A 27,225-nucleotide genomic window follows, 5' to 3' on the forward strand; every position below is an offset into this window, starting at 1 on the left:
ATTATCAGTACAATCATGACAATAGGTGTATCCCTAGTACATCAATTTCTCTGTCAGATATTCGTTTTATTAACAAGTCTGCCTGTCTTGTTCTGGTCTAATGTAGGGGTTGGTCTTTACAAAATTTAACCATGGTTCCCAGATTCTCCAGTACTGTGAATTTGTTTTGTGTATAACATGAGTAATTTCCTCCATCTTCCTTACATCTTCAACTAGATTTATCCATTCGTTGTGGGATGGAGGAGTTTTGGATTTCCAGTTTCGTGGGATTAATGTTTTAGCTGCGTGGAGCAAGTGTAAGGTAAGTGGGGATATCGATATCTTAGTTGAAGCTTGGTCCTGCAAACATTTGGGCAAAACATGAAAAATTTTAAACCTGGATGATCGATTTTCGGACTGATGTCCGATGAAAGTTCGCTATTGTTCGGTGGACACTAACCTTATGATAATCTGTCGGTTTTGTCATATCACACTAAGATTGGTCATTAAGTAAAGTATGGCCAGTTTTACAGATTGATCCATGTTGTCTAAATTAATGGATTGCAAAATGCTACATTTGCCTGACCTAAATAAAGTACCTGGCACATAAATGGGTAAAACCTGTTTCCTTGCATAAACATCCCTGCCCTGTTTATCTATCATTTAACACTCCCAACCTATCTGTTAATGTAATTACTCTTTTAAATTCAAGCTCTACCAGACTGAAAGCTTGATCAGTATTTGAAAGTATACACCCATCTATTATACAGCACGATGGAGTATGGCTGGCACTTACCAAGTGCTTGTTAAAAATAATAATAATATTACTAGTAATAATAGTAAAAGCTAAATGCTGAAGATAGTCCTGCAGTGCTGGGAATGACAGGTCACATTTTATGCAATCATTTTCAGCAAAAATTGCAGTTATTTCCTCCTAAAGTACTGCAATTCTTCAGCAGGTCCAATAATTGTAATTTTTTTTACTCATTTAAATGTATTGGTCAAAACAGTTAAATGTTACAAAGAATGCTATGTGTGATGCATACAAAATTATTCAAGATTTGCCTTTCACATTGAGGAATAATGGCAAAACTGGTGCAAGTATTACAGTGCATACAGAGGGTATAACAATGAGTTAAACAGCTTGAATACATACAAATACCTGGGTTGAGAAAGTTGTTCCATTTTTCCCAGATTTCTGTGTATTTCTGTATATTTACCTCTTTCTCAGCATGCGATACTGTCTGCATTCTTGCTAATATCTGAATTCTTTAGCTGTCTTTTATGGGGCTGATTTATCAAAGTCCGAATTTTGGACATATAAAAGTACGATTACAAATATTCGGATTAAATCCGATAATTTCTGATGTGTGGTAATAGCACAAAAATTTCGTATTGTGCTCGTACAAGAATATCGTGGTACAATCCAAAATTTTCATATCTGAACGATCATAAACGGCCTGAAAACCTTTCTGACTTTGAACCTCCAGTGCATTATTTTGGAAGCCTCCCATAGGACTCAATGGCACTCTGCAGCTCCAACCTGGCTCAAGGAAAGTCACAATACCGAAGCTTGAATGAATTCCGAAACTTTCGTACTCATTGCAACAAATACGATTTTGTCGCACAAATTGTCACAAAGCACGAAAAAGTTGCAGAAATTAACGAAAAAATCGCAGAAAATACGCACAGTTCTAAAACTTAGAAGAAATACAAATTTTTAGCATTCGGACTTCATTGTACATTAATGAATAGGCCCCTATTTGTTGTTTTTCTTTTACCTTATACTTTACCTTTCTAATACAGGTATAGGACCCGTTATCCAGAATGCTCGGGACCAAGGGTATTCTGGATAAGGGGTCTTTCCGTAATTTGGATCTCCATACCTTAAGTCTACTAAAAAATCAATAAAACATTAATTAAACCCAACAGGATTGTTTTGCATCCAATAAGGGTTATTTATATCTTAGTTGGGATCAATTACAAGGTACTGTTTTATTACTACAGATAAAAAGGATATCAGTTTTAAAATTCGGAATTATTTGAGTAAAATGGAGTCTATGGGAGACAGGCTTTCCATAATTCAGAGCTTTCTGGATAACTGGTTTCCGGATAAGGGATCCCATACTTGTACTTTTTTTTGTCTAAACTTTATATCAGGGGTCCCAAACTAATTTGGGAAAATCTATTGGTTTAGGATTTCTTTTGTAGGAGAACATTTTATTATATGTAGAAGATCACTTGGCCCCAACCTATGTAGCTCTGGGAACCATTTATGATTCCTGACCCATAGTTTAAGAATCCATGGTCTGAAGGCAACTCAGAATCTGAATTCTGGAACATTTGAGCAAGCATACAATGGAGCTACTGACCAAACATATTAAATACAGCACTCATACCATATTACACAGATATGTAATTACTATTGATCAGATTAGATAAAATGCCCTAAAAACATCCATTGGCTTATTAACTTCAAAATAGCAGCCTCAACTCAGTATGACTATTCATTGTGTCTATTGCACATATCCAATGGTTACATCAGTTACATCAATGCAACCGTTAAGATGTTTGCTTTTAAACAGATGACAAGTAAATTCTCCCTGCTGATTGGTTTCTATGGGTTACTGCTCCTGGGCAAACTTAGTGCCTTTTATTACATAACCCCCAAAGAATTTTGTTTACTTCATATGTGTAAATGCTATTTTATTTACTTTGATTCAAATAAATAGTTTAACAGATTGGTTAGTAGTATACAGTGAAATTCTGCAGTCTTAGCCTTAAACCCCTGAGAACAAAATGAATGCATCTACAGACCACATACAGTACATACGTGTAATGCAGGAATTGGAGTCCCATCATATAACTTTTATCATAAGCACAGATGGTCCCAAAAATCACCATTCTAATGACAATTCTTAAAGCTGGCTTGTTAATGTTTCAGTAATGAATAAATTATAAATATATGATATGTAAATCTAAAGACCTTGTATTAATTTTATTAATAATTATATATATATATATATATATATATATATATATATATATAATCTTCATTTACCAAAGCCGGCACTCACGTCAAAGTTGAGCAAAGGATGCCTGGGTGCAGAATCAAAACTCAGAACAACATGCTTTCGAAAAAGATGCCGCACTCACAGGACTTAGTGCAAAATCAAAAGTTCATTTATTAGTTCAAACGTTACACTAACATTTCGGCTGTCTCCACAGCCTTTTTCAAAGTGAATAGACAGTGTACACCTCTCCCTCATAAATATGTTATTACACGAGGGGGGATTTGATTAGTTAAGGCATGTGTGACGTCACGGTTTGAATTTTGGCGCCATACTGGGTTTATGAGGGAGAGGTGTACACTGTCTATTCACTTTGAAAAAGGCTGTGGAGACAGCCGAAACGTTAGTGTAACGTTTGAACTAATAAATGAACTTTTGATTTTGCACTAAGTCGTGTGAGTGCGGCATCTTTTTCTAAAGAATATATATATATATATATATATATATATATATCATTAATGTCATTATTGATTATTATTATCATTAAAGAAACATTCACTTGTGACAAATGCATATTCTTGGTTGGGTGTACATTAGGAGTATGAAGCATTTTATCAGTGCATATACTGTATTTTTCACACATGGTAAAGAACCACCCCCCCCATCACTTTGCAGCTCACAAAGAGAGAAGTTATAAAATATTATTGTACTTTGTTTACCTTAAATAACATAAAGTGCAACTTCCAAGTCCAAGTCACGATAATTACTGATGTGTGGTTCGCCTTTTTGTCGACCTGCAACCAACCCTAACCCATGGCCCACCAGCCAACCCTAAAATGGCCTGCCACCCGCCTGCATCATGCAAAAATCAGTGATTGGTCAAACCAAACCTGCCAATACTTGAGTTTCTGGACATCCTGCACATCACTAACTATGATATCTGAGGTAATAATGTCTTGCTGGCCCACAGACATCCTACATTACTACAAAGCTGTCTCCAGCTCTAACAGGATCAGGGCTTCCATGGGGGGGGGGGGGTGAGAATGTACTTGTTGTCAGGGGCCTGGTCAGATTTTGACCCAAGGGGAAAAGGGTCCATCCAGGTAGTGCAAGCTTTGGTAATTTAACAAAAACATTTGTGTAATTTACATAACTTGCGCAATAACTTACGTGACTTGAGTAAAAACTTATGAAAGGCAGGAGTGTAAGGTTTAAACCTAAGGCAAACTGACCCCCAATGAATAAAAAAAAAACATAAGGTAAATTTCACTGACCCCCAGTAAACTGATTGATTAATTAGCATATCAATTAACTGAACTGTTTATATGAACTACATATTATAGAGTAACTCTTCTACTGTTGTGATTTATTTACTGAATTAAACAAACTGTATGCTGCATGAACATTACAGAAGTGGATTGATTAGTTATTCTGTCCCACAGCAATATCATTGGGCTATATCAGTATCTATATAGTTACTGCCCCCTCCCCAGAAGTTTCAGGGTCTGTTTTTTCATTATTTATACCCTTCCTTTCAGTAAAATTATTTATTTATACCTTTCCTTTCAGTAAAAAGATTTTGGTACTACATTGGGGGCACAAGACAAATAAAATTTATAGGGCCCAAGATTTCTGATGCTGTTCCTAAACAGGCTAATATACAACTATATTTAGCAAGAGTCAGATAAACAATGCATATTCTCAAAATTAGTTCTGCCTAATATTTTAATCTGGGAAAACCATATACATACCCCCCAACTGTCCCGCTTTTCGCGGGACTGTCCCGCTTTTTATGGCGCATCCCGCTGTCCCGGATAGTTCCATGAATGTCCCGCATTGCAGGACATTCATGGAACTATCCGGCACAGCGGGATGCGCTTGCTGTAGCCGGATGTTCTTGCTTCTTCTGCGGCTTCGTTATGCCTCTCCTTGCGCTGCGCGACAGGCCTTTTTATAAGGTTGCGCCTGTGGGTGTGACGTCATTACGCACGGGGCGCAACCTTATAAAAGGGCCTGTCGCGCAGCGCAAGGAGAGGCATAACGAAGCAGCAGACGAAGGCGGAGCGCCTAAGGGAGGTACTGTGAATGGGAGGTACTGTGATAGGGGGACACTGTGTATTGGGGGTACTGTGTATTTGGGGCTACTGTATATAGGAGCTCTGTGTATTGGGGGCTACTGTGTATAGGGGGCTACTGTGTATAGGGGCACTGTGTATGGGAGACTACTGTGTATTGGAGAGTACTGTGTATTGGGGGGTACTGTGTATTGGGGGGTACTGTGTATTGGGGGTACTGTGTATTGGGGGGCTACTGTGTATGGGGGTACTGTGTATAGGGGCACTGTGTATGGGGGGGTACTGTGTATTGGGGCTACTGTGTATGGGGGGGCTACTGTGTATAGGGGGCTACTGTGTATAGGGGCACTGTGTATAGGGGCACTGTGTATAGGGGCACTGTGTATAGGGGGCTACTGTGTATGGGGCGGGCTACTGTGTATAGGGGGCTACTGTGTATAGGGGGCTACTGTGTATAGGGGCACTGTGTATAGGGGCACTGTGTATAGGGGGCTACTGTGTATGGGGCAGGCTACTGTGTATAGGGGGCTACTGTGTATAGGGGCTACTGTGTATAGGGGTACTGTGTATGGGGGGTACTGTGTATGGGGGGTACTGTGTATGGGGGGTACTGTGTATGGGAGGCTACTGTGTATGGGGGGCTACTGTGTATGGGGGGGCTACTGTGTATGGGGGGGCTACTGTGTATGGGGGGGCTGCTGTGTATGGGGGGCTACTGTGTATTGGAGGGTACTGTGTATAGGGGCTACTGTGTATAGGGGGGGCTACTGTGTATAGGGGGGGCTACTGTGTATGGGGGGCTACTGTGTATTGGAGGGTACTGTGTATAGGGGCTACTGTGTATAGGGGCTACTGTGTATAGGGGCTACTGTGTATAGGGGGGGCTACTGTGTATGGGGGGGGACTACTGTGTATGGAGAGGGCTACTGTGTATGGGGGGGCCACTGTGTATGGGGGGGCTACTGTGTATAGGGGGGGCTACTGTGTATAGGGGGGGCTACTGTGTATGGGGGCACTACTGTGTATAGGGGGGGCTACTGTGTATGGGGAGGGCTACTGTGTATGGGGGGGCTACTGTGTATAGGGGGGCTTCTGTGTATGGGGGGGCTACTGTGTATGGGGAGGGCTACTGTGTATGGGGGGGCTACTGTGTATGGGGGTACTGTGTATGGGGGGGCAAAACTGGTACTTAGTTATAACTCACTAATAACTGACTGCCTTCTCTCTATATTTGTATTTTATATGTAGGAGTTGCTATATTGTTTTCCTTAGGTCATTCAGTATGAGGGTATAGCACATTTTCGTCTGCGCCCACCATTTGATCTATATAAAAGGAGTATTTTTTTTTAAATGGGGTGTGGTAATTGGGGCGTGGCCACAAAAGGGGGCGTGGTCACAAATTGCTGTGCTGTGCGCGCCAAATCTTTTTGTCCCTCTTTTCATTTTTCAAATGTTGGGAGGTATGCATATATTCCTTATTAGCAAAATCTATACTGTACATAACTTACAGATGGATCATTGTTTTGTTTTACTATACTATCCCTTGCTCCCTCTGGAATCACATAAATGAGCTCTGTATATACTAACCTCTTCCAGAAATACCAACCCCAATCTGAAGAGATTCAGGCAGATCTTGACCATGATTGCCCTGTCCCAGGAAACACCCAAATCGCCATTTTATCATGGCCATGCCCCCCAATCACACTCCTTGCTCCATCTTCTAGTATTTTAGGTTCCTTGTCTATAAAATTGATTAAGTTGATTAATCTGTGCCATTCTGCACTACCATTTCTAACACATGCCCTAACACTAAACACAAAACCCATTTGAACCTGGGTATATATTGTCTATTTCAGAACACTGAGTCACTATTTCAGTCTCAACAGGGGCAACACCCATGGCAGGACAACCTTGGAAAACTCTTTATATTCATCCATGTCTTGAATGGCAGTCCCTCTCGTGCCTGTCTGTGTATCTTAGTACTAATGATTCACAAGCATGGCAGTATACAAACTATTACTTTAATACCTGAAACACGTCATACTAAGCCAAAAATAGCTCTGTCTGTTTTCAGTTTTTTATATTTCATTTTGTCAACTGGCAACAACAAAATACCTGTATTTTATTACATACATTTAATCAGCTGGAGCCCTTTCTCTGGCTGCTGTATAAAAGGTAATCCAGTTTTGATTTTCATGAGTTAAAATAACCAATATCAATATATCAAGTCTTTAATCTAGCATTTTTTTCCTTAAATGTAGAACAAAATACTAAGGCACCACTCACTCTGCTAACAGAACATTCATATTCTGCATATTTGTATTCATACATGAATGGAAACTGTCAGAACTATTCACTTCAATAATGGGATTCTCCCTAGACAGCTCTAGGGTGCTGTTTTATTCCATCTAAGGAGAAAGCAACATATGATTGGAGCAGTGTGGATGGCAGCTCCAGCTCATAGGCAGAAAAGGAAAATAAGTGTTCTCTAGCCACAATAGGAATTTTTATATAATCAAACATGTTCCCCCGTGTAAAATTTGGTACCAGTAAACATAGGTGGAGGGTGACTTTTTTATTTGGGGAGGCTAAAGATGGGCCATACAGAGACTGACCTAAAGCTAATGTGAGACTTAGTGGATTTGCAGCTGGTGTAAAAAAAGAACCTCCCAACTACCTCTTGCAGTTCTCACTGATTTCCAGGGATACTGCTTTTTTTTTTTACCCCAAAATTCTTAGAATGCTAAAGTATTCATATGTGCACTTCTGTGAGGGGTTCTCCATCCATTTGTGATTGTGATCAGTTAGCTTAAAGGGGTAGTTCACCTTTACATTAACTTTTAATATGATGTACACATTGATATTATGAGACACTTTACAATTGGTCCTTTTTTATTTTTAATGATTTTTCAGTTATTTAGCTTTTTGTTCAGCAGCTCTCCATTTGGTATTTCAGTAGCTATGTTGCTGCTAGGATCTTATATACCCTAGCAACCAGGTAGCGGTTTAAACAAGAGATGGGAATATGAATAGTTAAGGAGCCTACATGGAAAAATAAAATTGAAGCCTCGCAGAGCAATACTTTTTGGCTGCTGGGGTCTGTGACCCCCATTTGACAGCTGGAAAGAGGCAAAACAGAAAGGCAAAGACCAACTGCAAAGTTGCTAGGAATAGGCCATTCTATAGCATACAATTTAAAAGTGAACCTCCCCTTTAGATGTGTTTTAGATAGTTTTAAAAAGAGAGAGAGAGCGGGTACTGACATCCCAGGCACATTATATATAGTGAGATGCAGTCTGTATTTACAAAACCAGCACATTATATGCCGTGAGAGGCAGTGGGTACTGATAGCAGATATTCTGGCCCTGGCACTATAACACTGGCACTGATACACAGCATTGGCTCCACTGTAACTAACTAGAAATGAACAAAACAATAAGTAAAAAAGTGCAAAAAACAAATATATAATCGAAAAATTGGCTTTTTCAGGGGGAAAGAGTTAACTTACCATCCATCTGTTAGGATAGGTGATATGGATATTTTAGATGTCAGGTGGCAAAAAACAATTTAATTTCAACTAGTGATTCAGCCTTTAGAACTGTAAAGTACCTGTGGGAGTGTGATTAAATCTGCAGTAAAACTTCAGAGCTGATGAGGTTCTTAGGTAAAGTTACAGCCTGCATATTCTTCTTTTCAGTCTTCATTTCTGTACTACCTTCAGTTTGTAATATTTTCCAAACCCAGTCTGCATCTGTGCTTTGATTGGTCAGTTTTTTTGTCTGTTAAGAAAGCTATGCTCTGATTGGTGAATCCATAAGAAGAAAAATCCAATCAGAGCACAGCTGATTACAGCAGAACCAGAGTTTGAAAGAACAGGAGATTTCCAGGACAGTGCAAAAAATGGAGTGAGGTTTTTTGGTTTGTTTTTTTAAGGTGCCAAACAGGTTTGGGGAGGATTAGCCTCCCCTAGCCTTATTGATAATTAGCCTATGCCAGTAAATGTCAGAATAGGCTTGATTGAGGTGTTTCCAATGAGGGCATATTGGCACTAGTACATCTATTAGGTCAGTACTCTGACCACCTACCTGTGTTCTGCCCTACCTATGCTTTACCTGATTTTCTCAAAGCAGAAACAAAGACATGCATGAAGATGGCAAAGGATAATGTAACGGATCTTCAACCAGGTATATTTATCCAAATCTGCCATTGTGATAATTAAAAGAATCTAAGTGCTGGATAATTAACTCAAACTCCCAGCTGTTGTCTTTTAATGGATGCTGGGAGTTGCAGATTTAATAACATGTGCTGTTCCATTGAGGAGCTATGTAATCTGTAATGCTGAAAAGATACTTTGTGCTGGAAATATATAGGTGGCAGAGGCTGCTGTACTGCAGAGAGACACAGGGGTATATAGTAACCTGGCACTGCAGCAGGCATTGGGGGGTAGAATGAGCACAGGAGTGTACCAGGGCCATCAATCTCTAACAAGGTCTCCGTCTTCAGCCAGACAACCAGCATCGGCCCAGATCCGACCCCCCCCCAGGGTGTTCCCTCAATCCCCGGATCTCCCTCCCCCGACGCGCTGCAGGTACGTTTCATTTAGAAGCGCTTGGGGAGGGGGTCGGAGGGTGTTGGGGGCCCTTGTGGGGGATGGGGAGGGTGAAGGCAGCAGGGGCAATGGAAAGGTAGCAAGATAGCAGCTCTCAGTAGATATCAAAATAGCACTCAATAATAAAAAAATCCAAGTCCAACTTGGGACTCCTCCAGTTACATGGGAGCAGAAGAAACAATAGGTTATCTGAAAGCAGTTCTAATGTGTAGCGCTGGCTCCTTCTGAAAGCTCAGACTCAGGCACAATGCACACCAATACACACCAATATTACAACTAAGAAAAATACCTTTGTTGGTTCAGGAATAAAATTTTAAATGGTAGATTAAGTTATTTGCTATGTAAACAGTTGTTTAATTACAATTTTAAAAGTACACCATAAAAATCATGACAGAATTTCTTACGGGAGTCCATTATGCAGAGGGATTATCTGTACACTGGAAATCTAATTATCTACCTTGCAAGATTCAAACATGGAGTAGCTTTCATTAACTGCTGGGAGAGTCATAGGTTGGGCTATATTGGCAAGTCAACACTGCTGTGTCCCACTCTTCTACCCTAGAACAGCAGGATGAATCAACATTATGACAGCTCTTTATCCTGAAATCATGCCTTATTGTGTCGGCAGAAGGTTTGCAAAGCAGTTACAAATAACAATAAACACATATGCTTCATTGTTCTGGGACAGTGCCTTTCAATATGAAAAAGGGTAATTTAGGCCAAGCCTCTTATCCACCTGAAAAACCAAACACTTTTCAGTAAGCCCACCTTTATTAGAAGGTACCAAAACCATTGAGTTTGAGACAGAGATCACAGCAAATAGCAAGGGTTACTTAGGGGCAGGAGGAATCATCTTGATCATTTTCAAAAGCTTGCTACTTGAAGCCATTCCGCCTGTTTGACCCAAGAAGCCACCTGTCTGCCAATGGCATGCATGATTTAAATGCATGCTTGTGAAATTAGGGAAGCACTGATTTGGCTACATTTGCTGAGTAAAGGCTATGCAAACTCGATTGTGAGTGTAAATGCAAATTTAGCATGAAAATAAGATGAGCTAGAGGTCCCCACCTTTCCAACATGCAAATACTGCAGGTCCTCTTACCTTCCTGGCTATAGTTGAAACAAATACTGCAGGTCCTCTTACCTTCCTGGCTATAGTTGAAACAAATCTAAAATAGACCACACTACAAAAATACCTTGATGGCCTCAAATCTAAAACACCTACTGTATTTCTGATATTTCTCAAGGCCTTAATGTTAGGGTTCATTGATTTTACCATGGTGTGTAAAGCAAACCTGCAATAGAATTTACAGCACGTCAGCAATTCTACAGATGTGTATGTGTATGTAGAATGCTGGGGACCTGGGGTTTTATAGCTAAGGGATTTTTTCTGTAGTTTGGATCACAATAGCTTAACTTTACAAAAAAAATAATGTAAGGATTTAAATTAAAATGCAAGCCAATATAGATTCATGATATCTTAGTTGGAATCAAGAAGAAGATACTGAATTATTATTTCAGAGAAAAAGGAAATCATTGTTTTTTTAATCATTTTTTTCTGAAATACAGTATTTTATTAACATGAAGTCTATGGGAGATGGCCTTTCAGTAATTTGGAGCTTTCTGGATATCGGTTTTCTGCATAAGAGATCCCATGCCTTTTTTGCCCACGTATAGATTGTGCAGCTTGCAGTATTTATATTGTTAAAAGCAGACACGTCCAATTTACATCATTCAGAGCTAATTAGCAATTGGTTTTGATGCATGTTGCAGACAGCACAGTCTGTATTTTGTGTAGCCATGCTGTAAACTGCATCTATGTTAATTGATAATTAGCCATTCGACATGTGGATTTTTTGTACGCCTGGGTTTTAAAAGAACAGTAACACCAAAAAATGAAATAGCTTTAAAGTAATAAAAATATAATGCACTGTTGCCCTGCACTGGTAAAACTGGTGTGTTTGCTACAGTAACACTACTATAATTTATATAATAAGCTGCTGTGTAGCCACGGGGGCAGCCATTCAAGCTGGAAAAAAGGAGAAAAGGCACAGGTTACATAGCAGATAACAGATAAGTTCTGTAGAATACAATAGTGTTTTATCTGTTATCTGCTATGTGCCTGTGCCTTTTCTCCTTTGAATGGCTGCCTCCATGGCTACATAGCAGCTTATTTATATAAATTATAGTAGACTTTCTGAAGTAAACACACAACTTTTACCAGTGCAGGGCAGCAGCACATTATATTTTAGTTACTTTTATACACTTTCATTTTTTGGTGTTACTGTTCCTTTAAGAGGGGAAGTGGCAACACTATGCCATATGACAACATACAAGTATGAATGTCAAAATTCAGTTTGTTAGTAAAGAGAAGGCTAGTTGGCAATTAATCCAGGTAGCCTAGAACGGTGGACACTGCCTTCTGTACAGTCTTGTTATATGCAATATATAGCCATTCAGCATACTGTTGTTCCAGAATGCCACCTGGGAAATTGAAGCAACAGTACCACCTATGTCGACATAAAGTTGAGGTAAGTTTTTTTTGAGTTTTTAACTCCATTTTTGCTGGCATTAATAACATTACAATCAAAAAGATGGAGTTAAACTGGGGAAATTACTTTACTCCAACTATTGATGGTAAAAAAATATATATATATTTTGGAGTTGGGGAAAATAAATGGTCAAAAAAAAAATTATGGTCAGATGATTTTTAATTTGATTTATTTTTTGGGGTAAATAAGCATTTCACTCTAATTTAACATCAAATTTGTCTTGGGGCACTTACACATGGGTGTTTTAGCTACGTTCCTCAGCGGTGGATCTTTCATTTGTTTCACCACAGTGGAAAACGGGAGGAAATGCATCTCTGTATTCCTACCTGATCGTACTCAAAGGGCTACACACTCGCACTGTGAGTATAGCATTATTGAAAAGAAGGGGCTACATATACTCCTGCATTCCCTTGTGATGAAACACATGAAAGCATAGGACCAAACACCTGTGTCTAACAGCTCTTAAAGTCTCATTTAAATTTTCCCCATGCCATTTAATCATTTCAGAAACAAATGTTTGCTGCAACTATAGTCTGACTACCTGCTTCTCATAAAACTCATTGAATGATATTAAATCCCAACACAGTCCCAGATTCCATGGCTTTGGTTGACTAAACAGATTCAGCTTGCACCAAAAGCACTGTGCCCATCTGCGCTGAAAGCTCTAAACCAAATAGATGTATTCTTTCTAACAACCACTAGTGCACATGGGCATTTCTTAAGGTGTACCTATGCAGGGGCATTTTTATGCACTCTACTGCAAGGTAATGCATGTCTTAACATATTGTAATCTATAGTGACAGTACTCACAGCACCAATATGGACCTCAAATGCACCACCACATGGGAATGCATCAAGAAAAGCATAAGATTTCTATGGGCTTCACAACAAACGGGACTAAGGGCTAAACGCCGCAAGCATTGTTCATCTGATTTCTTGGAACAGATTTAATCTGATCCTTCATGCAACAGCACACAAGACCATGCAATAGCATGAGATTTTGTAGGATGCGTGCATGCGACTGTCAATGTATTTAAATGTGAACAAAAAGTTGTTTCGCCTGGATGCGACAATATTGCGTTGGATGCGGACATAGCATGGTTCATTTGCATCTAGCAGTTGTGTTGCGTTGGATGAAAAAAAATACATGTAGTTTATGCATCCAATTTTGGTATTAGTACCATTATATTTTGAAGCCTGCAACTACATCCGATTTGTTGCATGTCTTTTGTTTATCTGATGCCATCCGCACAAAGTGCTTATGGATTCAAAGCCCTACGGGTCAGACAGACTTATCTATTTCAAAAACTCTTATCATGCAACGGCCCTCCAACAGCATGAACTTTGGCAACAAGCTACAAATCCTGAACTACATGCTACCTAAATCTGATCAAATAAAGTTGTTTTCATGCATCTGCATCTGACCATCTATATAATTTAATAAGAAAGAAATTACTATTTAAATTTTTGGATAAAAATGCAGCACACAGAGTTCCCTTCCAACAGCTTTGTCAAGCTAGAAGGCTAATTTTTCATGTAATTTAAATTTACATATCAGAGTTTAATATCAAAATTCAAGAAAATGATTTTCTGTCATTAATATTTCTGATTTGCACCCAGGCTTAACTCCTAACGGATGTGTGTGCCTAAGCCTTTCAACACCACATAGAGTTTAATTTCAGGTACATTATTTTTAGATGTGCAATTACATCCAGCTTGTAGGTTAAATAAAACCTGTCAATACAGGTCTGTCCACCAGGAGCCAAATAAAGCAATATAGCAACCTAATAATTGGATGGTGTTTGGGCAAATTCTAAAGTGAAGAATTCAGGGGATCTTTACCAAAGATGGGCAAATGAAAAAAAGAATTTTGCTTTCATTAGTGCTGATCCAGTTGACCAGTGTTAGCTACTTGTCAATTGGTTGCTATGGAAATTTACTCAAGGTAAATTACTTCAATTATGACAGAGTAACACCAAAACACAAAACCAGCACATTAATAAAACTCAAGTGAAGCTATACCAATTATGGCATTCTTTTTGCAACAGTTTTCCATTATTAATTTTACTTATGGAAGGACATTTACAAGTGGCACATTTTACTCCGAGTTTTAACCCATTATAGCACTCAGATCCTGGGGTTGCTAATGCACCAGGGCCTGTGACCTAATGGGGTCCCATGGGCACAGGGAATTAGAGTGTTTAAGCAATACATACATGGTAAAATCTTCTTTGGAAAGGTTGCCATGAGAGAATTTTTACCCAATTTGGCTTCACCAAATTGAGATGACTGACAATTTGGCTCCCTTTTATAAGGAAGTAGGACTGTCAGAATGCTTGGGGCCTGGGGTTTTCAAATAAGGGGAGATGGTCTTTCCCTAATTCAGAGTTTTCTGGTTAATGGAATTCCGGATAATGGATCCCATTCCTGTACTTGTTAGCTAAGAAGGTTGTGTATTTGATTATATCAGACCAAGATGGAAATTCACATTCTGTGTGCCATTTTTATGAATATTATGTACCATCTGTAAATCATACCAATGCATGACATGAAACAAACCCATTTTGGGTAAGACAATGTAGAGTACTAAAACTAGCATGAAGACAAGTTTTGGCATAAACAAACATTTTTCGACACCTTATCTCTAATTTCAGGATAACCCAACTTTTGTAAATAACCCTTGTTATATTCTTTCTAGAGCAGGACAGGGATAAAGTCCCCATTTGGCCTTTTAATGTGAGACCCATAGATAAGCCTAATGCTGCAGAGTCATGCTGTAGCCTACTGCACACAACGCTAGCTATCTTACAGCTAAGTGGAGTGCTGATCACATTAATGTAATGGGAATTTCCTATCATACATAAAAAGCTTGCTGACTTGGATTCAATAGGATATTAAACGTACTTCAGCTTCCAATTCAATTGCTCCTGCAGTGCGTGTGATGGATGGAGCTGTAAGCTCCTCTAACAGAAATTGCTGTACAAGGCAGGGGACCTGTTGATCGCCGGTGACATGTTCTACAGAAAGGTTGGGTTTGCATAACATCCTGGAATGAGGATTTATTTCTGATAAAATTGTTTCAACAGTTGTACCCAGGACTACTTAATAGAGATGTATGGGGTGTTAATGGTTCCTATAAAAAAATTCCAAAGAAATATGCTTGTTTATGTTTTTTAAATTAGTTTACTACTAACTAATCCAGACACATTTAACTCCCAGCCAGCACCCCCAGCCATGGTTTGATATTGGTGAGTATATGTCTAGGGGCTATAAGTTTTCAAATAGAAATACAAGACCATGTCTTGGATAATGAAGATATGAATCACAACTTCTTACAGAACAGCAAAATCTTCTGCAAGCAGCTACATTACTATGTGGACCCAAACCCTGTCGCTAACAGTCCAGAAAATACAATCAAAATAGTGTAAATAGTGATGTGATAGCTGCACTTCTACTAAAAGCTGCCAGGGCTGGACACATTGTGTGACTAGAACCCAGCAGCCCAACAGCACTTTGATGTTTTTGCTTTACTCTCTCACTCCAAACCTCTTATTACTGACTGGGTATCACACATCTAACCCCCCAATTACTACTATTGGACCCTGCTGACTTGTGTTCAGGCCATAAACCCTGCCAGGGGCACCCAGTGCAACACAGCAGCAGGAAGCAGGGTGCTACTTATAAGGCATGGGTATCTGCAGAATGTAATGGGCAACCATCAGCATCACATGCTACAGCGGAGGGGGGACTGCACTTGTTTTCTCTGTATATCACATGGGCATATTATCCACATGTCATGTACAGTAAACAATGTTTCAGCTCCCATCAGAGTTTCCTGAAGACGTGTATATTCTGCTCCCAACTGATTAGTCTCCTGGCCCCAGGTGACACGCCAACTTTGCCCTTACTAGTGGTACCCCAGGTGTAGCTCTAGAGCAGCAGGTAGTGAGAGAGCGGCAAAATGCCCCTGTATGTGCCATAGAATAGAAATGAAGGCGTTAGTACTCACACGAAGACGTGGTAGACAAATCCCCAGCCCCGGGGTCTCTCCAGCACGTTGTACAGATAGTTTTGCAGTTTCCGGTACTTGACGTTCCTCCGGCAGCTCTGGCTGCTGTTATACGAGAGCGGCTTCCCCAGAAGACTCATGCGGGCGCCCTGCTTCCCCCTGCGGCTGTCGTGCAAGACACCTCCCGCTCCTCCCCGGACTGCATGGTCCCCAGTGCCCAGCAATAGCAATCCGTCCCCCCGGTTGGAGTTAAGCAGCACCCTGCTCCCCCGACCGGACTCCACATCCTTCATCCCGTAGTATCGCTCTCTCCCTCTCCCTCCGGTGCTGCTCTTCATCCAGAGCCCAGAGCCCCCCTCGTCCCCGGCTCCGGCACCGTGCTTGCGGGGCATGGCATCCCCAGAGGAGGCTGTCCAGGGGGCATACACCGGTCAGGGTGGCAGTGCCTTCTGCTCTGGATTAGGGCACAGTAGGTGGGTTTAAGGGGATGGGGACACAGTAAGCAGGTACTGAGCAGCCGGAGGCATGAGGGGAAATGTTGCCTTTCTCAGAAGGAGAAGCAGATCTTCCTGCCGAGTGCGCGAACCTGACTTGGCTTCCTGTGCGATGTCTTAGCAGTCACACGTGTGGCTTCCTTCCATCCCAGCTACACTTGCCTCCCACTGCTTCTAAGTCGCTCCCTTGCGAGTGGCACTTCCTCTTCTTGCCTTTTTTAGCTCGCAGTTTCACACTTAGCGCCCTTTCCTGAGAAGTCTCTCCTTGGGGGCACAGAGAGTCAGCGCCGGCCCAGATCTACGCGATAGTCCGAGCAGGTGCCGCAGATCCGAGCCCACACTCACCAATCCAGCACTTCCAATTCATTCAGCAAATCCCGATTGCTGAGTAGCGCAAAGTAATGGGCTCGGGTTTCCCTGTAACGGCTCAGTGCTGATAGGCTGAGGTGTCAGTGCAGTGACAGCGCCACATCCCATGAGCCCGGAGCTGTGACATTCCCTTGCTCAGGGCTCCGGACACTCACATAACAAGTGCCATTTGCACATGCAGCTGGGCAGCTGGATCACAACCTGTAGCCAATAGTAGGTGGAGCAAGAGCCACTTGCAACCTGTCAGCAGCTGCAGCCGCTACTAACTTTTCCCAATAAGGCTGCTGCTGCTGCACTCGGTGCGCTTGCGGCTCACAGTGAGTATCGCTAACTTGCCTGCCCGGGCTTGGGGTCGCCACTTCTGCCGGTGACGCCGCCGCTGCTGCTGACACGGAGGCTTCTGTGGGTGTGGGGAAGGGGGTTGTGCTGGGGAGACGAACAGAAGCTTTTAATACTGCGAGTAAGAAGCGAGCAGAGGGGGGGAGAGGCAGCTGGTTGCATTCCTCCTCGCCAAGGCGGCAGCGTTAGTCGTTCTCCTTCCACTGGCTGAGCCCTGGGGTTCCTTCTGATTGGGCTTTTACATTTTTCACGTTGACGGTGCAGATGTCTGGGTGCGACACTTGCAAGTATCATTATTTGGGGTGGACATATAGCCCAGCACAAACACCAATACATTTCCTAACCCCAAACCTATACTTTTTGAAAGAGATGATAACAAATCTGTAGGTGAATCCTTGAAAGGAAACTATTTTTCATTATGAAACAGACTACCAACAATAAGCTGATTTGACTTTATTTGAATGTTCTGTTATAAGGGGATCATATCATTTATTTTAATAAATTCAGTTTTTGGCTATGCATGGAGTGAAGTGCTGGCACCGGTGCTAATATATATTTTAATGTGTAATATCAATGTGCTTGCAGCCTATCTCCTGATGCATTTCTTGTCTGATCAAGAGGAGTAGATAGTTTATATAGTGCAGTGCCGCAATATCCTTTTAGTTGGTTTCATTATTACCCATGCTCTGACAAATTCCAGAGCATCATGCTGCTAGGGATTAAAGCACAAGGCAAACATTCTAACCATTACTCCACTTTTCTGTCCACTTTTCATTTACCATTTTCTGAGTATGTTAATGCCCCTTTATCCCTTTGGTATTAACATGGCTAGATTTGCCATTAAGGAAAGCTGCCAAGAGATGCTTGGATTACAATAAATTTACTTGAATCATCCCTGTTTCTGTGCATGTCACACTTAATGGTGCAATCTGCAAGTGCATATATGTTTTTGGATCCTCCTGTACCCTTATGGGGTATGAAAGATATCAGAGGTTTGTTCCTTACCCAGCTTTTAGGTGAATGACTGGACAATTCTACAAAGTTTTATATTTTCATCAGGTTTCATTACATTTAACTTTATTTCAACAAAGGTACAATAGTTCCAATATTGCACAGTTACATACTGCAGTGTTTTATTAGTTTTTTTTGCAATCAAGATACCCACAATATTTACAACTACGTTGCTGTAGTTTAGACCAGGCCACACATTCATTGCTTTAGGGTTTCCTGGGGGGGTGCGGTGCCAGAGTTTGGTATCATGTCTTTGGTAGACAGTGCAATTTTATTGCAACCTTAAATATGATCACCTTAACAGCCAGGGTATTGAAACAGAGCTTATAGAAACAGGACCTTTGTGTGTTCACCTGAGCTGTAGAGCATTTTGCTTTGGCAGATGTAGGAGGTGCTGCACTTATCATTGCAGCCAGAAATATGCCTGTACATAGACATAGCACAATGCCAATACCTGCATTAGACAAAGCAGATATGGAAGATACAATCTGTAGCATCTGATTCTCACATTTTCTGATCGAGAGTCCCTTAAAATGCTGGGAGCACATAGCTTAATACCCTCCCTGTTCTAATAAAATACCTCTCTGATTTGTAATAGAAGAAAACCATGAAGTGCTTGTAAAGATTTAACTTTCCCCTACTACTCAGGAAGTCCCCAAAAAAACCATATGCCCTGTGGGTGGGAGGTATACTTTATTGACCCAGGGCAGCTGAGCAGCAAATCCTAAGGTAAAGCATAGGGGCTAGGGAGAGACAGGCTAGTACCCTGTCACAGTACAGCTCAGGGGTGTAAAGCTTGGCATACATTTAAAGAACCACTGGTTTGACAACCTTGGATTTTTTTCAGATGTGCATCACAACAAAGGTATGCAGGCCATCAGGGCAAGGAGCACATCAGCAGGTTGATGCAGTCCTTGCCCAATGGGATTTTTAAACGTGCCTAATCAACATCTGGTTAATTTTTGCCCAGATATCGGTTGGGCAGGCCCGTCAGAGGGCCCCATATACAGGAAGATAAGCCAGTCTGAATAGGCCAAATCAGCAGCACTCTTCCCATTTATGGCCACCTTAAAAGTCAGGCCTTCTAAACAATAGTAGTCCTGTGCTCCACGAAGGAAAATAGTGTGTTTAGTTTAGTATCACCACCTCACAAAAAAGCTCTAAAGCAATCCAAAGAATATCTTGACTTGGATTAAGACTGGCTTGGTCTGCTGGTGGTAAATTGCACCCCACCCCTATGTCCATTGGCCACTTCACCTCTTAAAATATTTACCATTGTTTAGAAGCCTATTATAAAAACCCAGGGTAAACTGTAACGGAGGTTGGTGTTTTAAACACTATTTCTGCCTTCTGTATTAGCAAAAGACACTCCTGAACTAATGTAATTACTGAGCAAACCATTATATATGGAAAATATAAATTCTTGGTGCTGAGCTCACATATAATGACAGAACAATATATTCACTATAATATTTTAGATGTTATGATCAGTATATTGAGATAATTCCTCTGTTTCTACATGCACAGAAGCACATGTTTGCTCATAGACACTCTTGTATTTAATTAAAACACAAGAGCAGCAGGTGCAGTCTGTGTAGCTAAACTGACCTTATCCTATTCTCAGGAAATGCCCACAGAGATGGGTCACATCAATTGCTGGGAGAGATCAGAGTAACACTCTGCTCTGGATTTCTCTTCCGGAAGCACTATTTTCTGTTCTCTCTGAAGGATTTTCATTCCCATAGATCAGTTCAAGAGACAAACTTTAAAACTGTAAAAAAAAAAAAAACGCTTTACAGTGTTCATATTTTTACCTTGTCTATAACCAAGTGCGTAGAAGGTGATTCCTGATGTTTGCTAAAGAGTGGTAATTACATTATTACAATTACAGAATTAAGGCCTCTTTTTTTAAATCAGACATTTTCCTTTCCTTTGTTAATTCACTGCATTGTGAGGATGGTACCAAGTTTTACTTACTAATCATGGCTGTCCAGAGACCTTGGTGACCATAACAAATGTATCCCTGTTGCACTATGGTTGATCATCAGTGAATCAGACAATCAGCACTCAGTGTCTTCTATTATTGAGAACACATGTCATGTGTGCCATGCCTTAGTACACATGAGGGTTGATTCACTAAAGTGCGATAACGCTTATCGCATGCTTTTTTGTGTTAAAACTGACGCGAAAAAAACACGCGATTCACTAAAGTATTATCACATGCGTTAAGTCGCATAGCGCGTGCGTTAAATATCGCGCAACCAAATGCGTTAATTTTAGAGCATTGCGTTAATTATCGTGCAGAAATAATACTAAAGCATTATTCACAAACACTTAGATGCGCTAAATATCGCATTAGTCTATGCGAAAATTAACACCTACTTGGGGCAGACGGTAATTATAGAGAAGTACAGTTTATGAGCTTTTGGCAACACAATATGGACTTTGCAGTGTGATTTATTCAAGTCTGTGTTGGCCCTAGAGTGATGTAGTTTGCAGGGAAATGGTAATTTTCAATAAAAGTAGTTTTACGAACGTAATGGTGTGTATGGCTAATATGGGGTCCGCGCGATAAGTAGCGCACATGCACTAATTAGTGCGCACCACAGGTAGCGAGCTGCGTTATGTAGCACGTTGCGTCAAATACCGCACAAAAATAGTCTTCGCGACTTAAATAACGCAAACAGCATCGCGTCTAAATTAACGTAAATATCCTTTTAGTGAATCGTGCGATAAGACGCGAAAAATAAGACACGGTAAAATTTTTACCGCATGCTTAAATAGCGCTCGTTTTATCGCACTTTAGTAAATCAACCGTATGGTGTAGTATTTAAATTAAGTTATCATTTACACATCAAAAGCATAAGTGGCTATGGGATTTATCTTGCTGAAATCTTTTATCTAGAAAGTTAAAAACCAGGGCAATGCCCTTTCCCATAGTCAACATTTTTTATGGCTTTGCTTTTTTTTTTATCTGTAGTACCTCATGATTACCATGCTATTATTAATCCACGCTACTGGCAGAACAAACCTATAGGGTTTAAAACCTAAATGATTTCTTTTGGTAGTTTTAATGTATAGTGCTCATTATGGAAAGGAGTGTTCATTAACAAATGCAAACACAAGTGTAAATAGCAACATTGGGTGAAAGAAGAACACCTTTTACTTCTCATGATTTAAGGCTTTTGCTTCCAAACAAGTTCCTTTGCAACCTGTAGAGAGTGCCAATGTGCCCATTTAATATACATGGCGGCACACATTGAAGCAACTGGGCCCAGGGATCACTGTCATCCAGGACCTTGCAGTAAATATTTTCCCTTAGTTAGGTTGTATCAATAGCCACAGCTGTGTTACTGCAATGCTGTTTGCATTTGTGATGGAAGTGATGCCATTCAAACACAAATGCAGGAGAAAAAAACGAGCTGCAAATAGTATGTAATTTTTCAAAATGGACGCTTATTTGTATCTATATTGGTGCATTGTGTGCTAGATCCAATGCACATAGCTTAGCATGTGGTTACATTTATGCTGGAATTCTGTGTAAAACAATACATTGTTGGAAAAAAGATGGTGTTTTGTCTCCAGATTTTGTACTTTGCACTCTTATCTAGGACCCATTCATTCTGGAGACAGACCTGTACTTAAATGCACACAGACACAATACAGTATGCTTATAGCACTCTCTACATAATCTATTTGCTGTGTGCTAAGAATAGTATATTTAAAAAAAACAAACTTTGAGCAGACAGTCTGAAACACTGATTCTTTATTCATGAAATTAGTTTTTTTTTTACTTACTGGGTTTTGCAGAATAGTTATCACACAAGCAGTTACAGATATTTGGTATAAACCTACATATGGATTGCAGGCTAATTTTAGAGAAACTGCTGGTAGCTCTTTTCTCAGACTGTTCAATTAAGCTCTGCAAGTCCCCTGGTGACTCTCTGTACCCACAATTAGAATCTGGTTAATGATGTCACTATGTGGTATCTCAGAGAGTTTTTTTAACCAAGATGAGATAAAAATAACAGAACAAGACAAATACAACGAGTATTATCTGTTAAGAGAGACTGGAAAAGTTGTCAGGAAGTCTCTAAGGTAGCAATGTAAATAAACTTTCTTATTAAGGCTAATTTAGTTCTATGTAATAGCTTTCTAATATATACACACTTTTACTGTAGTACTTACTGTAGCATTTTATTGTTTTTACATCCTTCCTCTCTGCATCTAAAGAAATGAGCTCTGTCAGGCACCACATGATCTCGAAGTGAAACAAAATACAGTTCTGCGGAAGTGCTGAGGAGGTTACTGTGTGCCAAATTAGTTAAGCCATGAGGGATTCCACTATAATAGGCTACTGCTTCTTCTGCAAGGATTTCATTGGAATTTACAGTGATCTTTTTTTTTCTTTTTAAGAAAGAAAATCTGATTCCATGCTGCCCACTTGTTTTACTGTGATCCTCCCCCCCCCAAACACATAGTTTTGCATCATATTTTGTGCTTTGCATATTCGTCTAACATGACAAACCACAGACTGTAGCTAGTCTTTCAGAGAGTTTGCACCTGCTGCGGGCATATTAAGAGCGAGACTTTTAAAAATGGAAGCCTTTCTACTCCTTTTCTTATTAAAGCAGTGGGAGCAAGACATTGGGGGATCATTTACTAAGTGCATTGCGGGGTAAAACATGCAAAAAACGGGCGTGTTCCCCCTATGAATACAGTACTACCTGCGTTTGGCAGAGCTGTATTTATTAGGGGCACAGGATGGCATATGTGCTCATAGGCGGAGGGTGACTTTTTAGTTTGAGGAGGCTAAAGATGGGACATACATAGTCTGACCTAAAGCTTGTGTGGATTTGCTGCTGGCGTAAAAATGAACCTCCCAACTACCTTTGTGGTTCCCAATGACTTTTAAGGATACTGGGCAAAAGTGCAGGTGGGAGTGCTTTTTGCACCTTAAAGGAGACATATACAATCATTTTTCACTTTATCTTAAAAAGCAGCTAACACAGTAAAATTGAATAAAATAAAGTTTATTTTCTACCTACTCTTCAAGAAGTCTGTTTAATCCCTGCTGAAACGCTGAAGCCCCTCCCATTCACAGGGCTTCCGGCCAGAAGAAAGTCTCTGTCTTCAGCTAGGGCCGCCGGCCCTAGCTTTTTTCCCATAGAGACGCTGCAGCCACTGAGAGAGGAGTGGGCGTGAGACGTGGGCGTCGACTTTGGTGACGTCATTTCCCCGCCCACGTCAGTCACGCTGGGCTAGCAGCGCAGCTCAGTTTGCTCGCAGCGTCTGTGACTCGATCCTGCAAAGTAAGCATCTTGAATCTCTTTATTGAAAAAAAAATAATAATATTTTGCCAAATAAAAAAAAAAGTTCTTCATATTAAAGGAGTCAAATCTGTTTATTCTATAGACTGTACCTAATGATAAGAAATGTGTTTTTTTTTACATGCAACTCCCTGCAACTTGTACTTTGACACCTAAACTGGCTTTGGTTGGCATTTTCTCCTGGAACAACTCCCTGCACCCAATCCTACAGTGTCTCTGCCCATCAGTATTACGTTCTGCAATCGCTATGAGGGTTTTTTACACGCAACTCCCTGCAACTTGTACTTTGACACCAAAACTGGGTTTTTTTGGCATTTTCTCCTGCAACAACTCCCTGCACCCAATCCTACAGTGTCCCTGCCCATCAGTATTATGTTCTGCAATCGCTATGAGGGTCTTTTTACACGCAACTCCCTGCAACTTGTACTTTGGCAGCTAAACTGGGTTTTTTGGGACACTGTAGGATTGGATGCAGGGAGTTGTTGCAGGAGAAAATACCAAAAAAACTCGATATGAGAGTTTCTTTTACACGCAACTGCCTGTAACTTGTACTTTGACACCTAAACTGTGTTTTTTTGGTATTTTCTCCTGCAACAACTCCAAAAGTAAAGATCAGGCAGCAGCACAGGACAGCTATGTGCAGACTGGTAACATATACACAGGCAGGGAGATGGGAGGGGTTTCCCTGCTACAGCAGAGTTCAGCCTGTCAGTCAGTGCTGTGACCATTTCCTGTGGGAGAATGAAGAGACACTCCCACCTCTCATTTCAGCTTAGCTTCAGAGGAGTGAAGATCTCTCTGCAGCTCTGATATAAAAACGATTTTAGGAGATAAAATGCATTCAAATCGTTTTTTTTCCTGCAAGATTTCTTTGATTGAAGAAAGATGAATCATATAACTGAATATGAAGGTGATATGAAATGTCTCCTTTAAAATGTTTAGGATGTAAAAGTGTTCATACATGCACTTTTGTGAGGGGTTCTCCATCCATTTGTGTCCATAGATGTGTTTTAGTTAGTTTTATAGAGAGAAAGGCAGTGGGTACTGACATCCCAGGCACATTATATAGTGAGATGCAGTCTATATTAACAAGACCAGCACATTATATGCAGTGAGATGCAGTGGGTACTGATGGCAGATGCCCTTGCACTATAACATTGGCACTGAAATACAACATTGGTTTGTTTCCTAGCTATGCAGTCTCATGAGGGATCCACTGTAACTGACTAGAAATAAACAAAACAATGACAAAAGTAAGAAAAAAAGTAAGTGCAAAAAACAACAGCAACAAAAAAATACTGTATGTAAAATCATAATTAGCTTTTTAGTGGGGAAAGAGTTAATTTAGGACTGAAGCAAGGGTGATAGGGATATTATAGATGCCAGTTGACAAAAAATTATTTAATTTCATCTAGAGATTCAGCCTTTAGAACACGTACTGTATAGTATCTGGGAGTGGGATGAAATCTGCCAAAAAGTTCAGAGTTGGTGAAGTTCTTAGGTAAAGTTTACAGTGACCAGATTTTTGGAGCAAAATCTAGGGACGGGTAAAAATGGAAAATTTTAGGCCACGCCCATTTTGACAGACACGCCCCCAATAAACCACTTCAATTTTACAGATACAACCTCAGTAAATATATAAATCAAAGCAGAGGCAATGCCATGTATAATACCCCCAGAACTCATAGCATGGTGACAGAGTGGCAATTCCATGTATAAAACCCCCAGAACTCATAGCGGGGTGACAGAGTGGCAATTCCATGTATAATACCCCCAGAACTCATAGCAGGGTGACAGAGTGGCAATTCCATGTATAAAACCCCCAGAACTCATAGCGGGGTGACAGAGTGGCAATTCCATGTATAATACCCCCAGAACTCATAGCAGGGTGACAGAGTGGCAATTCCATGTATAATACCCCCAGAACTCATAGCGGGGTGACAGAGTGGCAATTCCATGTATAATACCCCCAGAACTCATAGCAGGGTGACAGAGTGGCAATTCCATGTATAATACCCCCAGAACTCATAGCGGGGTGACAGAGCAGCAATTCCATGTATAATACCCCCAGAACTCATAGCAGGGTGACAGAGTGGCAATTCCATGTATAATACCCCCAGAACTCATAGCAGGGTGACAGAGTGGCAATTCCATGTATAATACCCCCAGAACTCATAGCGGGGTGACAGAGTGGCAATTCCATGTATAATACCCCCAGGACTCATAGCAGGGTGACAAAGTGGCAATTCCATTTATAATACCCCCAGAATTCATAGCAGTGTGACAGAATGGCAATACCATGTATAATACCCAACAGTAGCTGAAGACATTTAAACTTAATTGTAAGTGAACACTGGTGCTGCTAATATATGAGCAGAACTGATGTTTCTGCTTGCCTGCTCATGAGTACTGCTGTCCTGGGGGGACGAGAGGGAGGGACGAGAGGAGAGGGGGACTCTTACGGAGCAAAAGTATTGCAGTCCTTCTTTGGGGCAGAGGACTTCAGCTTACAAATTGGCCAAATTGCTCGTGGCTTTTTGATTGGCCAATTTGCGCAGTAAAGTCTTCTGCACGGAAGGACCTCCTATGCTGGCTGCTTGAATGCCTGGCGATGTAGGGAATTCACAGGGTTTTTTAAGTCCCACGGGGACGGAAAACGGGAACAATTGCCATGGGGACAGGTCCGTCATACGGGGATGAATGGTATCAGTCTTAATTTCTTCAGTGCTATCAGTTTGTAATATCTCCCCCAGCCCTGCCCACATCTGTGCTTTGTTGGTCAATTTTACTGTCTGTCAAGAGAGCTGTGCTCTGATTGGAGAAGCTACAAGAAGAAAGATGCAATCAGAGCACAGCTGATTGCAACAGAACTGGATGTTCAAGGTTCCAGACCAGTGCAGAAATGGAGTAAGTAAGTGCCAAGCAGGTTTGAGGAGACTTAGCCTCCCCTAGCCTTATTGAAAATCCGCCTATGTGTGTGCGTTAACCCCTCTCTTCTGCCCCATCCCCCTATTTTGCATGTCATTTCAATCTGATACTGAGAAAGCAGACCTTCTCCAGGCTGACCTCCAATCTTCTGCACTCTGTGTGCCTGCACTTAGGCAGTTGCTGTATTTTTTGATGTAGGCACAGGAGGAGCATAGGCAAGCAAATCCAGTTTCAGTCTGGCTGAAAAATGCAGGGATGAGAGAAGCGGATATACGCACTGTGTGTCTTTGTCCTAAGCCAATAATTGCCGACTCGCTCTGAAAGGACAAAGTTTTTATTGGCCTGTGTATGACCAACTTTAGTTCTATTGCCATTAACTTAGGTGATGATTTTTGTTCCTTGTTTCAGGGCCACCCCCATTCAACAATCCCCCACGTGTTCGTGCATGTGAGTGCATTTAACTCACATATGGAGCTCACACATCCAGGCCTGACTAAAAAACTAGCAAATGGGCAGTAC

General features: G+C 40.9%; 1 protein-coding gene across 4 annotated transcripts in view; it reads right to left on the reverse strand.

Moving 5' to 3' along the window:
* kcnq5 (potassium channel, voltage gated KQT-like subfamily Q, member 5) overlaps positions 1 to 17,584 on the reverse strand; it is a 291,724-nt gene extending 274,140 nt beyond the window's left edge. For 2 of the 4 annotated variants that reach the window (XM_002937155.5, XM_031902286.1), the window contains exon 1: positions 16,236 to 17,584. In XM_002937155.5, coding sequence (XP_002937201.3) covers positions 16,236 to 16,627 — 392 coding nt within the window. In that variant the 5' untranslated portion in view covers positions 16,628 to 17,584. The remainder of the gene's footprint in view (positions 1 to 16,235) is intronic. The other 2 variants (XM_031902285.1, XM_004914508.4) reach the window with 1 other exon arrangement.
* Positions 17,585 to 27,225: the final 9,641 nt, after the last annotated feature.

The sequence above is a fragment of the Xenopus tropicalis genome, chromosome 5 (genome assembly GCF_000004195.4).
Source record: "Xenopus tropicalis strain Nigerian chromosome 5, UCB_Xtro_10.0, whole genome shotgun sequence".
Taxonomy (NCBI): domain Eukaryota; kingdom Metazoa; phylum Chordata; class Amphibia; order Anura; family Pipidae; genus Xenopus; species Xenopus tropicalis.